At 48.3% G+C, this 14,349-nt stretch overlaps 1 protein-coding gene across 1 annotated transcript in view; it reads right to left on the bottom strand.

The window, feature by feature from the left end:
• Positions 1–285: 285 nt before the first annotated feature.
• LOC147736579 (transmembrane protein 176B-like) overlaps positions 286–14,349 on the bottom strand; it is an 86,599-nt gene continuing 72,535 nt past the window's right edge. The window contains exons 4-7 of the mRNA XM_086953322.1: positions 11,116–11,172; positions 8,577–8,771; positions 7,361–7,480; positions 286–582 (exon numbers count right to left, since the gene is read on the bottom strand). Of these exons, the coding sequence (XP_086809448.1) occupies positions 484–582; positions 7,361–7,480; positions 8,577–8,771; positions 11,116–11,172 (471 nt within the window). The 3' untranslated portion in view covers positions 286–483. The remainder of the gene's footprint in view (positions 583–7,360; positions 7,481–8,576; positions 8,772–11,115; positions 11,173–14,349) is intronic.

Here is a 14,349-nt window from a genome sequence, read left to right as displayed (position 1 = left end):
AAACCTAACATACTTCCTGTACAACGTAACATGCACACTATGCTACCTAAAATTCACCGACATACACCTTGTGCAACCTACCATACACCCTGTGCATCCTTACACACACCCTGCGCAACCTAACATACACCCTGTGCAAACTAACACACCCTGTGCCACCTAACATACACCCTGTGCAACCTAACACACACCCAGTGCAACCTAACATGCAGTGTGCAACTTAATATACACTCTGTGCATCATATGACTAACTACAGCAAACAAACACAAAATACACATTTGTTTAATTCATGGTCTTTATTACATGGAAAATATGCTCCTACGAAAAGGTGTATCTATCAGCACCACCATCCTCCCAAATTATAATTTCAATTTTATTTATTATTATTTTTGCTGCAGGCAACAAGAAGCACTAAAAGAGAGCACTGAGGAATCTGGTCCATTTTTCTCTTGTATGGACACTTGGTGACCCTGGAGAAGCCTCTACACAGTTTCTACCTTCGGATGGTTCTCAGGACTGTGCATGGGCTTGGAGGCGAGCAACTGTTCCTTGTCGTTGCCAACTTTGACCACATCTTCTTCCTGAAACAAAGAGGGATTAGAAGAAGACTCCATTATCTAAGTTTTGTAATTGCAGATTTTATTTAAGCACTGGAGGAACTGAAGTGGAAGCTCAATAGATGTTCGGGGTCCACAAGACGCATCAGCCGATGGCCACAATGCACAAACCTAAAGCGAGAAGCTCGACATACATCTGCTTAGGACACAAAAGCTTTAAGAGACCACATAGAGGTTATAGAAGGTGAGGTTAATAAGATCGATCATAGGGCAATACACTACGGATGAGGGTGCCACTCTGTAGACATATCGTGGGCATAGTGGAGTAAGAGCATTTGGGAGGAGGGGAAGACATAGTTACTTGGTGCATTGTCCTGTGTTGGGCAAACTGGGAGTGGGGCATCTGTAGTGTAAAAAGCCTGAATCATCTAGAAGACGAGCTAGTCAAAGCTGCAGCCAGGTTTGGACTAAATGGCTGACTCCGACCCTTGGCACATGTCCCATGAGACTGGTGATCACAAGGGTGCCAAGCCCAAGACTCTAGGAAATGCACTTCCTTCACACGTGCTAGTTCAAAAAGAGAAAAACGGATAAATGAAGGAAAGCTGACAGTTGCATATACACTATCATGCAGAAACCTGAGAGTGAAACCATGTCTACCACCTTCAGCCCACCTGAACTTCTCCTGTGGTCCGTTGAAGACTTGTAACCAGAGAGGACAATGTGGGGATGCCCATGAGCTCTGTTTCATGGCAATTGTTTCTATGGGTGAAGGCCCGTCCTTAAATTGTGAATTCAGAAAAAGCCAATAATGTGAATATAAAAACCACTCTTCTTTTACACTTCACTTTGTAGTAGGAACCAGTGGCGGCTCCTCCGCTAGGGCGGAGGAGCGTCGCCCCCACTGCTTTTCAGGAGCGTAAAAAAAGGAAAAATAAAATGATAACACAATGTTATCATCATTTTATTTTTCCCTGCTGAGTTTTGCGGGGCACGGCTGGGCTGGGCTGGGCGGGGCTGGGCGGGGCACGGCTGGGCTGGGCTGGGCGGGGCGGGGCACGGCTGGGCTGGACTGGGCTAGACTGGGCTAGACTGGGCTGGGCGGGGCTAGACTGGGCTAGACTGGGCTGGGCGGGGCTGGGCGGGGCTGGGCGGGGCTGGGCGGGGCTGGGCTGGGCTAGACTGGGCTGGGCGGGGCTGGGCGGGGCTGGGCTGGGCTGGGCTAGACTGGGCTGGGCGGGGCTGGGCTGGGCGGGGCTGGGCGGGGCTGGGCGGGGCTGGGCTGGGCGGGGCTGGGCTGGGCTGGGCGGGGCTGGGCTGGGCTAGACTGGGCTGGGCGGGGCGGGGCTGGGCGGGGCTGGGCTAGACTGGGCTGGGCTGGGCTGGGCTGGGCGGGGCTGGGCTGGGCTGGGCTGGGCGGGGCTGGGCTGGGCTGGGCTGGGCTGGGCTGGGCTGGGCTGGGCTGGGCTGGGCTGGGCTGGGCTGAGATGCTCACAGAGCAGGCGGAGAAGTGGTGGGTACTCTCTAGGTACGCATGACAGTTTGGCCGGCGATCTTGGGACAGCCAAACAGTCATAGGCACTTACCATGTTCTACACCCGACTGTAATGCACAGCCTGGGTGGAGAACATGCACAGGGTCGCAGTCACTGTCTGCATGCCAAACCATTGCACTCAGATCAGTCACGACGCTGCTATCATTGTGACAGTAGCATTGTGATTGGAATACAGGAGCATGTGTGCTTCCTGATTCCGTTTCGGGACTCGTCAGGAAGAGAGAAGACAGAGAAGGAGATGCAGCCATGAAGAGGAAAGTGTATTTGTTTTCCTTCCCATCCTCCCCCTCTCCCCCCCTTCCCAGTGCCACTGGTATGAACACCAATTTAGGTGCATTTTTAAACCCATGCTGTTTGCTGGATTACCTTGTGTGGACCAACCTATGCACTGTTTTTGATTTTGCCTCTTTTAAAACAAAACTCATATGAACTTTTTGAATGAAAGACTTCTAATGATTGAACAGGATCTATATGTTTTAGAAGCGAACGCAGAGTACTAATATATTGAGCTCATGAAACAAACACAAACTATTGGTCCATCTAAGTGATAGACGCACAATGTGGCGCCAGGAATCCTAGCTCAAACCCCATCTCTGTGTGATTCTGGGTCAATCAATCAATCAGAGTTTGTAAAGCGCGGCTACTTGTCCGTTCAGATCTCAAGGCGCTGTTGGGGGAAGGGGCACAGTGGATTGGATTAAGTGCTGAGTTCATCTGAAGAGCCAGGTCTTAAGGTCCTTCCAGAATTGCGTCAGCAAGGGTGTTTCCTGAGGTGGATGGGCAGGGTGTTCGATGTCTTTGTGGTGAGGTAGAAGAAGGCCATTTCTCCGGTTCTGGTTTTGCGGATTTGTTGGACAGTAGCCAGGGAAAACTGGGTGGAGCAGAGGTGTCTGTTGGGTATATGGAATGTGAGACAGTGATTCAGGTATGTGGGTCCAGTGTGGGTGAAGAGTTTAAGGTTATCCTTCGGTCGACTGGGAGCCAGTGGAGATTGCAGAGGTGTCGAGTGATGTTGCTGCGGGGGATGTTGATGACTAGTCACTAGTCTTGGTGTGGCGACTGGACAATCTGGAGTCTTCGGAGAAGTTACTGGGTGGCGCTGGCATACCACAGAATCTACCATGCCCTGGGCGACAATCTTTTTGTAATCTAAAATTATGGAAATCATAGACTCTAACTCTGGCCTACCACCCAACCATATCTTTGGGGATTTCATCCTACACTGCACTGGAATCATACAGCTGATCCCTCACTGTGAACCTTCAAGGCTTTCCTATCAGACCTTAACTTCACCTATGTTTGCAATGAACCCATCCACAAGGGCTTCACCCTCGATTTAATCAGAGCTGAGGATAACATGATACAACTGGAAGGCATTTTACCCTGTGACTGGTTGGATCACTACATAATCTCTTTTCCCATCCTAGATCAGGTAATGTCTAGACAAGGTCAACCTCATAAAAACGAACAGTGGTCCTGGAATCTAAGAGAAATTCACGCAATGGACCTAACCTCTGTTAGCAATAACTTACTCCCTCCAACCCCTCACTTGACCAATTTAGACGACCTCACTGAACACTATATACATACTATGACAACTATTCTCAACACTGTTGTACCGAAGCAACTCAAGAGGATAACGGTCAAACAGTCCAAACCCTGGTTCAATCGCTCCCTCAATGAGGAGCATCGTAAACTAATGCTCTCAGAAAGATTATGGAGAAACTCTCCTTCCCTAACAAACCTTAAACAGTTGAGGAGAGCAGGAAGTTCTTACAACAAACATATCCAGAGCACGAAAGTCGAACACTTTAGATCTCAACTAGACAATGCCAAAAACAGACCTAAAAAACTATTTGAAATCATAAAACAAGCTAACCACTCAACCAACCCACAATCTGCTCCCAAGATATCTCTCCCCAGTGAAGAGGTCTTCTCCGTACATTTTATACAAAAGTCCAAAAGATTGAACTAGAACTACAACTTGCATCACAAAATAGGCGTCATTGGCCCCAACCCATTACATCCACTTGCCAGACCTCAGAGACTGCTCCATCCCACAGAGACATAGGCCTTACTCCACATGATAATGCATCGTGTAACAATTTCAGACTTCCTGACGATGTCGAGCTACAGATAATCATAATGTCATTAAACCCCTCTAATCATTTCCATGTTCTTTTGCCGGCCAAATTCTTCAAGGATTTTAGTTCTAGCATTCTCCCTCTCTGGTCCGTGATTATCCATGAATCGCTCATACAGGGTAGGATTCCTGACTTCCTAAAGATAAGACAAGTCACACCCATTCCAAAAAAGCCAAATGTAGACTTATCTGATCCCAACAATTGCCGTCCAATTTCCACTATCGTGACTCTAGCTAAACTTGAGAAATGTGTACACATACAACCCTGCAATCATATTGAAAAGTTTCAGCAGCTTGACCAATACGAATCTGGTTTTAGAGCAGGACATAGTACTGAAATGGTTCTAACCCACATTGATGATGACACCTTGAGTCTACTTGACCAAAATGAGCCTTGTCTACTTATCCTTCTTGACTTATCCTCAGCGTTTGACACAGTCAAACACGAAAACCTGATTGACCTTCTGGAAAAAAGGATGGAGATAGCGGGCCCGGTCTTAACTTGGTTAGCCTTGTTCCTACAGAACAGAACACAAAGAATCAAAGTGAACCATTCCCTCACTAACAGTTCACCAGTTTCAAATGGAGTGCCTCAAGATTCCACATGCTCACCTACTCTCTTCAAGTTGTTCATGGAACCCCTCACAGAAATCCTGAAACGTTCAAACATACAATACCACATGTACGCTGATGATACGCAACTTTATATGAAAATGCCGTCTCTGGAAGATATAAAAACTCTGAACTGTGTTGTTCTGAAAAAACAACAATGGTTAACTCGCAATTACCTTATTCTTAATACTCTCAAGACCGAATTCCTCCTGATTGCCCCGCCCACCCACCCCACACCCATTCAAGACTGGCTCAAACAACTTACAGGGCTCAACTGTGATCCACGTGTTGTTCATTCCACTAGATCTTTAGGTATCATGCTAGACATATACCCGAATATGCAAGACCACATCAGTGCAACAACTCAGCAAGCCAACTACCATCTCAACACACTGAGGAAAATCAAGCCGTTCCTGCCTCCTGTGGACCTGCAACTTGCAGTCCAGTCCCTAGTGATCTCCTGTGTGGAATATGGAATTGTGACCTTGGCTGGGTTGTCCAAAGCTAGACTGGCCCCCTCTTAGGACCACTCTGAACTCAACAGCCGGACTCATCACGGGCTCACATGAACATGATCCCATCACAACGGACCTAATTCAGCTCAACTGGCTATCGCTCGAAGATCGGATTAGGTTCAAGTTTGCCTGCCTGATGCACAAAGCTTTTCATTATACTACCCCCACTTACCTAAACTTTCTGGTATGATTCGGACCCTAAGAATCTCCAGCACCATCCTGCTGAAACCTCACGAATAAAAAAAAATTAAAAAAAGAACCTTTAACCGCGTCTTCTCGGGTCTGGCCCTAAGAATTTGGAATGCTCTTGTGCCCGATGTCCGTTCTAACCCTTCAACCTACTCATTCAAAAAACAAGTCAAAGGATTTATCCTGAATAACCAGCTGCAACAATTGCCCTGAAGATAACATAACTAACTTTTATGCCCTACAGACAAGGCTATCTCAATTGAGACATTTTCTGGGTGCAACTTATGTTCTCGCTACATGTTCCACATGTTTGGGTTTGTTCTTACTGTATATTGGTGTGTTTACTACTAATGTTTATGATGTTTACTTGCTTAGTGACCAATCGTATCCTTTTTCTGCTGTACAGTGCTCTGAATCCCTTACGGAGCATGTTCGCGCTATATAAAACTTTTCAAATAAATAAATCCTATGCACCCTGGAAGGCTGCAAAGGGTAATTCAACAATAGATGCCGGAAGCAGCAAAAAACACATGAAGGTGAGCAACAGTCAAAAAGAGAGGCGCTTTCTGCTGTCACATGGCGCATTTGAAATATGTACGTGTTTTCTTAAGTTGCCTTTTCTTCCACAAAATGACACATTAGCATGCGTGACAAAGCAGGGTTAGTTTAATGAAACTGTTTTGCTTACAAAATCACTTCGCTTTTACACTATCACGGTGCCTTGAACATTCTGTGTAAGACCTCGAAATATGGTGCACAGGGCGTTATTTGTTGTTTTGCCCATATGGCGACTCTGCTATCAAGAAATCATAAAAAACGCCAGCTCAGCTGAGGCTGAGGCACCGACATGGAAGAATGGTCAGGGTTTTTATGAATACACATTCACTACTGTACTCAGTTGGGGGAGCACTCAGAGGTCACTGGGAGGTCACCGCGATCCTGGCGTTTCAGCCCAGCTGGGTCCTGTTGATCCCTCGACGAGGAGGGATGTTCAATTCGAGACCAAGACGGGGACCTACATGTTTTGCCTTTGGGTAATAGTTATGGATCATCCAATAGGGGACTCCTGGCAGAGCATACGTGCGCCCTAGACACTTAGACAGGCTAGAAACGCACTATAGGGGTACTATATATTGAGTACTTATACGCCCGCACATACACATAGTTTTAGCACGATGGTGGAACTGTTCATTGTGTTCACTGTCCTCATATTACTAATCACTTATATCTGCTTCTGTCTATTGATTATCACAGCACATATATTTTATACAAGAATCACAATGGCTCAATAAATATTGAAAACACCCCTTTGTGTATACATTGTATACTTATCTGAGAAAGTAGAGTGACTGAGCGAAAGGTTTCTAGATCGGTTACCCCGATTCCAGAGGGGTTCAGGGTTGTCTAAGGTTACCCTGACCATTCATAACTTTTTTTGGGTGTGGGGGGCTTATGGGGACACTGTGAGCTAGCTGGTCCATAGCCCAACATGTCCTGGGAGATGCACAGAATCAGTGTGGCACCAATCCCAATGTACATGTTGTCCAACAGATGCAGTTCCTACTCGAAAATGGAAACCACACAATAATGCCATTTGGTGTTGGCTAGCGGAAAAATATTTAGGGGAAGGAAGACACCTGTGGGCATATACCTGGAGTTCATCCCAACAACGGCTGCGGGTCTCAGTGCGATTATTCACAACACCACAGAACACATCCTCACATACCCCGCCACCTCATTCGGAAGAAGCAGTCAGGACAGGCAGGCACCACAAGTCCTGGTATGTACCTGTTGTGAGACCAGGTTACAGCAGAGGGTCTTACAGCTGTAGCCCATGGACCACAGGGCAATGCAGATGGCCAGGGAGGTGCCCACCAGCAGCAGGATCCTGATGGCAGTGAGCACGCTCTGCAGAGGAGAGAAGAAACAACACTGAGATGCATCATCACGCATCGACACCCTCCTTTCCAAGAACCAGGGCCGCTGAAGGTAACCAGGAGCCCATTTCAAATCAAGTTAAGGGCTGTCTGAAGCCAGCACATGTGAGTTTGTCTGCCTGGTTGCTTTACTGTCCCATGCTCTAGGGTGTAGGTTCTTTACCCCCAACCATAACCCTCCCACTGGGGATGAGCTGTCCTGCCTGGTCCTGAAGTTTTCCTTTCTGAGTCTTCATATTAAATGAACTGTTTTACAATTTACTGGTAAGGTTGAAGATAAACCCCTCAACCTAAGATTTGGTCTCCCAACACTACCATTTCTTTGATGTCAGAAACACCTCTTGTTCCTGTCGCTTTCACCCTTTCAATCACAATATCTGTCCCAGTCGTCTTTACTGTCTGCCACCATCTCCTCCACTCGGCCACCTTTTCTGCCAACAAATCTCTTGTCTTTCTTTGTCATTTCCCTGTCCCCACACGGTCCTGCTCAATCTCTGCCATTCTCTTTTCATCTACTTAACCCTGGTCACTTTGTTTTCTCCTATATCTGTCTATATAGTTATGTATGCATGCATGTACGTATATGGTATTTCTACAGCACAAACCTATCCAAACGTCAGAGAAGCTTTTAGGTGAAATTGCAATGCCACATAGAAGCAGAGGAAGACTTCCTGAGTGAAACAGAGGGGACGTGACTGAGTAAGTAGGAAATGATGTCTGCATAGTTCTGGCATCTGAAGGATAGCTAGGAAAAATTGAGAAGTAGGAACTTATGTCTGTATAGTTCAGACATGGAGAGGTAAAGCAGTTCCCCGAATATCCCATGTGTTGATACTTGAGCGGCATAGGCAGCGGAGGAGTGCAGACTCATGTCGATGAGTATTGATAGTTATGGCTCAGTCTCCAGGAATGAATAAGTGGTGTGCAGCCCTTTTCCCAGTGTCAATGGCATGCATATTTGTTCTTCAGGGGTGCAAGTGCTCCTCACATGCTAGTCACTATGTGGGTGTGTGTAGGCAGACCGGTGGGTTCTTAGTCCCAGCCAATCATGGTGAGTCTCTACTTACCAATAATTTGGAAAAGGCAGCAATGCATTCCTCCATCGTCTGGTCTCTGGAACCATTATAACGATTTACTTCTCGATCACAGATGTAAGAGGGGCTCCAAAGGTACCGGGTCCACCTGAAGTCATTGGCGATCATCACAATCCCTGCAATGGCCACAGCGAGGCTCGCCAGGTTCATCAGCCACGCGGCTGACACCTGTAGGACAAATTTACAAAATCATCATAAGTACCACAAGTGTGGGCCTCGCACCCCAAGGTGAAGTCACAAACACATGTAAAAGGTTGGGTTTAAACCCGCATTCTCAGCACCCGGTTCTGTACTTTACGGGCCAATGAGCATAGGAAAGACTTCACTTGTATCAACAAAAAGGCAAACACCTTTTGAGGAACTCCTGATTAATCAAAAACAGTTTCTATGTAAGACTTTCAGGGATATTGATTTCTAAAAGGAGAAACAAGTCATCACTGATTATACAGTGGCCTCGGAATGCTGCACCAAGGGAAAGGACAGATCTCCAAGTGTCAGAAACTCTTGCAGAGGGACTGCAGAGCATGATCGGTAGAGGTATGGCGGATCACACCATGGAGCCTGGCCAATCACCTATGACATGGAGGATGGGTTAGGAGATGCTATGAAGCTCTCAATGGCTGTTGGAGCAGAGGACTTGGGGTGAGGAACACAATAGAGTAGCGGCGGGTCATCAGACCTAAAGAGCGACGTGAGCCGAGGTGCCGGGGGTGGGTTCAATCACACCTCAAGAGGGGGTCTGCGGGATCGAGCAGGCGAGTGCAGTGCTACCAAATAACAAGCTTGGAATTAGAAGGTTGTAGAAATCAGAAGCAGCTGGTTCGAATACAGAAACATGAAGGTGGGACGAGAAAGACTGTGCCCAAGAATGAAACCGCCAGCACCAAGTCTCCATGCCATGCCAGCACCACGTCTCCATGCCATTCCAGCACCATGCCTTAGTGCCATGCCAGCACCATGTCTCCATGCCATGCCAGCACCACATCTCCATGCCATGCCAGCACCACGTCTCCATGCCATTCCAGCACCGTGCCTTAGTGCCATGCCAGTACCATGTCTCCATGCCATGCCAGCACCACATCTCCATGCCATGCCAGCACCACATCTCCATGCCATGCCAGCACCATGTCTCCATGCCATTCCAGCAGCACCTCTCCATGCCATGCCAGCACCACGTCTTCATGCCATGCCAGCACCACGTCTTCATGCCATGCCAGCACCATGTCTTCATGCCATGCCAGCACCACGTCTTCATGCCATGTCAGCACCATGTCTCCATGCCACACCAGCACCACCTCTCAATGCCATGACAGCACCACCTCCCCATGTTATGTTATGTTATGTTATTTATTTTTTGTATAGCGCACGGATGCCGCAGCCAAGAGGCGTCCCGGCGCTTGGAGAACTGGATAACACAACACATATGAGAAGGCGAAGGCAAGAAGACAAGACTAAACTGTGGAGAAGAGGAAGGTCTTCAAAGCCTTCCTAAAAAGAAACAAGTCAGGGATTGAACGGAGTGGAGCTGGCAGAGAGTTCCAGAGGGCAGCCGCCAGCACTGAGAACGAGCGTCCACCCATTCTAGCTTGTTTAAAACGCGGCACCATGGCGAGGTTCAATCCAGCAGAGCGAAGAGCTCTAGCAGGGACATAGTGCAGGATAGTCTGTGAAAGAATAGGAGGGGAAGCTAGTTTAAGAATTTTAAAAGTTAAGCAGAGGGCTTTGAACTTAACTCTTTGCTCAATCGGTAGCCAGTGGAGATTCTGGATAGTTCGGCGAGCTGAGACAAATTTCGGGAGGCCGACAAGCATCCTAGCCACCGCATTTTGGACCCTCCGAAGGCGGGATAGTTCGGCCTGATTTAAGCCCAAAAACAGAGAGTTGGCATAGTCCAATCTGGTAAGAACCAGAGCCTGGACCATAATCTGTCTTGTCTCAGCATCAAAAAATTTAAACATAGGTCTCCATACCATGCCAGCACCATGTCTCCATGCCACGCCAGCACCATGTCTCCATGCCACGCCAGCACCATGTCTCCATACCATGCCAGCACCAGGTCTCCATGCCATGCCAGCACCACATCTCCATGCCATGCCAGCACCACATCTCCATGCCATAACAGCACCATGACTTCATGGCATGCCAGCACCACGTCTCCATGCCATGACAGCACCATGACTTCATGGCATGCCAGCATCACATCTCCATGCCACTGCAGCACCACGTCTCCATGCCATGCCAGCACCACATCTCCATGCCAGCACCACATCTCCATGTCATGCCAGCAAAACGTCATACCAGCACCATGTCTCCATCTCATGCCAGCATGCCATCTCCACGTCATGCCAGCACCACATCTCCATGCCATGCCAGCACTGTCTCCATGCCACACCAGCACCATGACTTCATGCCATGCCAGCACCATGTCTCAATGCGGTGTGTCCATTGCAAGACCACTCACTTAAGATAGTTCATAAGTGCAACTGGTTGGTGGAAGTGCTGAAACACTTACCCAGCAGGGGCTGCCACGCTTTTCTGCAATGATGGAGACTGCTCCAGCCAGGATGAACTGGGGAAGGAAAAGATAACGTCTCAGGCATGATCAAAGAGATACTTCTGGAGAAGATAGGAATTCCACATATCAGGAAATGCAGTTATGTCATATGTTTTACTACATTATATAAATGTGAGTATATAACTTGATTCCTTAATAAATAAGAAGTAGTTCAAAAAACAATAAGGCAATACACTTCCTGTACTAGACCGGTACCATGGAAAATCTTCCAGACTTTGTCACGTTTAAAGATAAAGTCTTACCTTAAAAGGATCTCTACATTTCCAATCCAAAACCAAAAAGTTTAGGTAATTGATCCGCCAAAAACATTTTAAATTATTTAGGTCTAACACAGAAGACTCACGAGAGCCCCAGGGTCTTCAATAATGTTAATAGGAACAGGGGTTTGATTAAGATGGGGTTCACTCAGTCCACCAATATTCACTCCATATATATCCATTTGGTTCACACCAAGCCAGCCCCAAAGATTGCAACCCTGCATTCCACACACCCTTTAAGGGTTGCACCCTCAGTCTGTGTCAATGGCCAACAGGTGTTCGGCTAGGGGGTGTCGGAGGTGCGAGTGTCCGATGCTAAACCTGCTGTGCCTTCTGGACAGCAGGAGTGTGTGTACACCCCCTTGTTTCTGTGTATAAAGCATAGTGGCCAAGTGGTCTGTGTAGATTAGGACCACCTGGCGGAGAAGGTTCCTTCTAATCGACTTCTGTGAGCTCGAAGGGGCTGATGTTCTCTCTGAGTAGACTCGTGTTTTTCCGCCACTGACCTGGACAGTTATGTGATGAGACTACACCGCGGGTGGCAAGTTTCTGCAGAGCATTAATGATCAGGAGGGCCATATCCTTCCTTAGAACACATGAGCCTTGGATCTTGTGTGCAAATACATCTCTCTGGCCCCTGGTCTCCGTCTTGGAACCCTATTTTAAGGTTATAGATTGAGGGTCCTTCGTTATACCTTTATCCGAAGTATCGTTGTGAACATCAATTCACATCTATCACCGTTTACCATCGTAGAATTACCTTCTTATACTATCTTGGTATTTACTCGAGAGCTATACATTACGTCTTTCTCCTTACATCTATCTGTGACTACCGTTCAATATTGGAACTTGAGTCTCTGACGATTTACATGATTTTATGTTTGAATTCACTTCCATCTTGAGCCACTCTTTCCTTGCCAAAGACGGTACACCTGAGGAAGGCTTCCAAAGCCGAAACGCGTGTAGTGTGTCACCCACCGCTTTGCCTGTGTGCTACCTACCACGTTGCCTCCATCACTCTCTGTTACATGCTCGTCCTTGTGTTGGCTATGTAAATTTTAGATTTGTTTGTCAACACTATTTGAATCATTATTCTGAAATGTATCTATGAAATGTGTTAATATATTCAAGATAAAAATATAAAAGGAAAAAAAATGTGTATAAAAAATATATTTTTGTGATAAATAAAACAAATCAGAATACATCTAAATATTTGGTGATTTAGTACAACAGTTAGTGGGCTGACAAAACAACAGTACTCATCTATTTAGTTGTCTGGTTTTTCACTAGTTATAGACCTTTTCAAAAAGCGACTACAGAAGGTGTTCAACCTTATCCAGTACGATTCATCATCAGAGCATTTACTTGCTTGATAAGGGAAGCGGGCTGCACATGCCTCTCAACCTATGCTATCCAGTGACTGGCGGAAGTTACTACAGTAGGGACACACCCCTCTTTCATTGTAACCCTGAAGCGTACTGCCTAAAGAACCATGTAAGAGCCATGTCAGGGGTTCCATGTCTGCATCTTACTTTTATTAAAGCTGTGTGTGTGGTTTACTGGTGACAGTACCTGGTGAGGTCCATGTGGAAGCCAGGTGCCTGCTACCTTTAGAGATGGTGACCTTGGGGGAGCGTGGCTAGCCGCCCAAGATGGCAGACATGGTTTGGTGAGGCTCCGGGCCCTGGGGAGAATAATCCTGTGTCATCGCCGGGCACAAACCTGCTCTTGGGGCTTTGATCGCTATCCTGTGTCCATTGGGTGCACATGATGCCAGCCTGCTGAATTTGACCTGATCGGAGCAGCAGCTTGGTCGATGAGCAGTGCCTGCCGGAGCTAAGGAACTGCGGCCTACCTGCCTTAGCACTGCTGGCACGATGCATCACGTCTCCCGCTGCCTGGAGGCGGTCCTCGGCTGGCAGCTGGGGCTCTTCGGACCCAAAGACTTGGAGCGACGGTGACTGACTACTGCGAGGGATGTCCGGCGGCTGCAGTGGTGAGGGCTGTGGACTTCTGCTGACGCAGGCGCCTGTGCCGGCCCCTGAGCTTCGATAGCGCCCTCGCCCTGTGCCGCTGTGTGCCACACTGAGTGGTGCTCACCGTTCTATCTTCCTGATGCTATTGTCCCCCGCCCAGCCTTGTGGGGCTGCTGAGGCCTACCGCAGAGCGACTGCAGCGAGATTTCAAGACCTGGGCTTCTGGTCCCTCCCCCCTGACTGGAGCGATGCTCTGGACGGCTGCCTAGACTCATACCATGGAGGCCTACCTGCCCCTGAGACCAGCGGTGCTGCAGCATCATGGCCCCTGCCTGCCTCCTGTGGCGCGGTCCCCCAGGCAGCCATGGCTGGGCCCTGCAGCCGGAACCCGCTTAGAAGCTGAGGGTTGTGGACCCTGGAGTGCCAGCACATCGCGAAGGAGCTGTGACGGAAGATCGCGGGAGTCGGAGAGAGACCCACAGATGCAGACCCCGATCCTCTGGTGAGTGGGGTGCAGCGTGCTTTGTCCGGTGCCTGGTGGGAGTCCACCCCCTGTATTGGACTATACAGGACAGAGAGTGAGGTGGGCCTACCTTTCAACGTGTCCTGTACCTGGCCCGAAGCAAGTGCAGACGGAGTAGTGCCCCCATGCTGGAGTGGTTGTGCGGTGGAGTGCGGAGGTGGATGCTAATTGCAGGAGACTCTGTGCGCCCTGCAGGATTACTCTCTCCAGACCCCCGGTGAGTGATGCACGTCTGGTTAGAGCTTGTGGGCGCCATGGGGAGACTCAATGGGAAGACTTTGGACAATCATCCTGCGACAGGCACGCCAGATGTACCCGAACTACTGCTGGACCACCCTCACCCGGCTCCTCCTCAAGGTTCCTAGAGGTCCCCCTGATAAACTTGACCTAATACTAAAAGAAGTCAGAGACTCCA

This window comes from Lissotriton vulgaris, chromosome 1_2, assembly GCF_964263255.1.
Source record: "Lissotriton vulgaris chromosome 1_2, aLisVul1.2, whole genome shotgun sequence".
NCBI classification, from domain to species: Eukaryota; Metazoa; Chordata; class Amphibia; order Caudata; family Salamandridae; genus Lissotriton; species Lissotriton vulgaris.
This window is presented reverse-complemented; position numbering and strand designations above follow the sequence as displayed.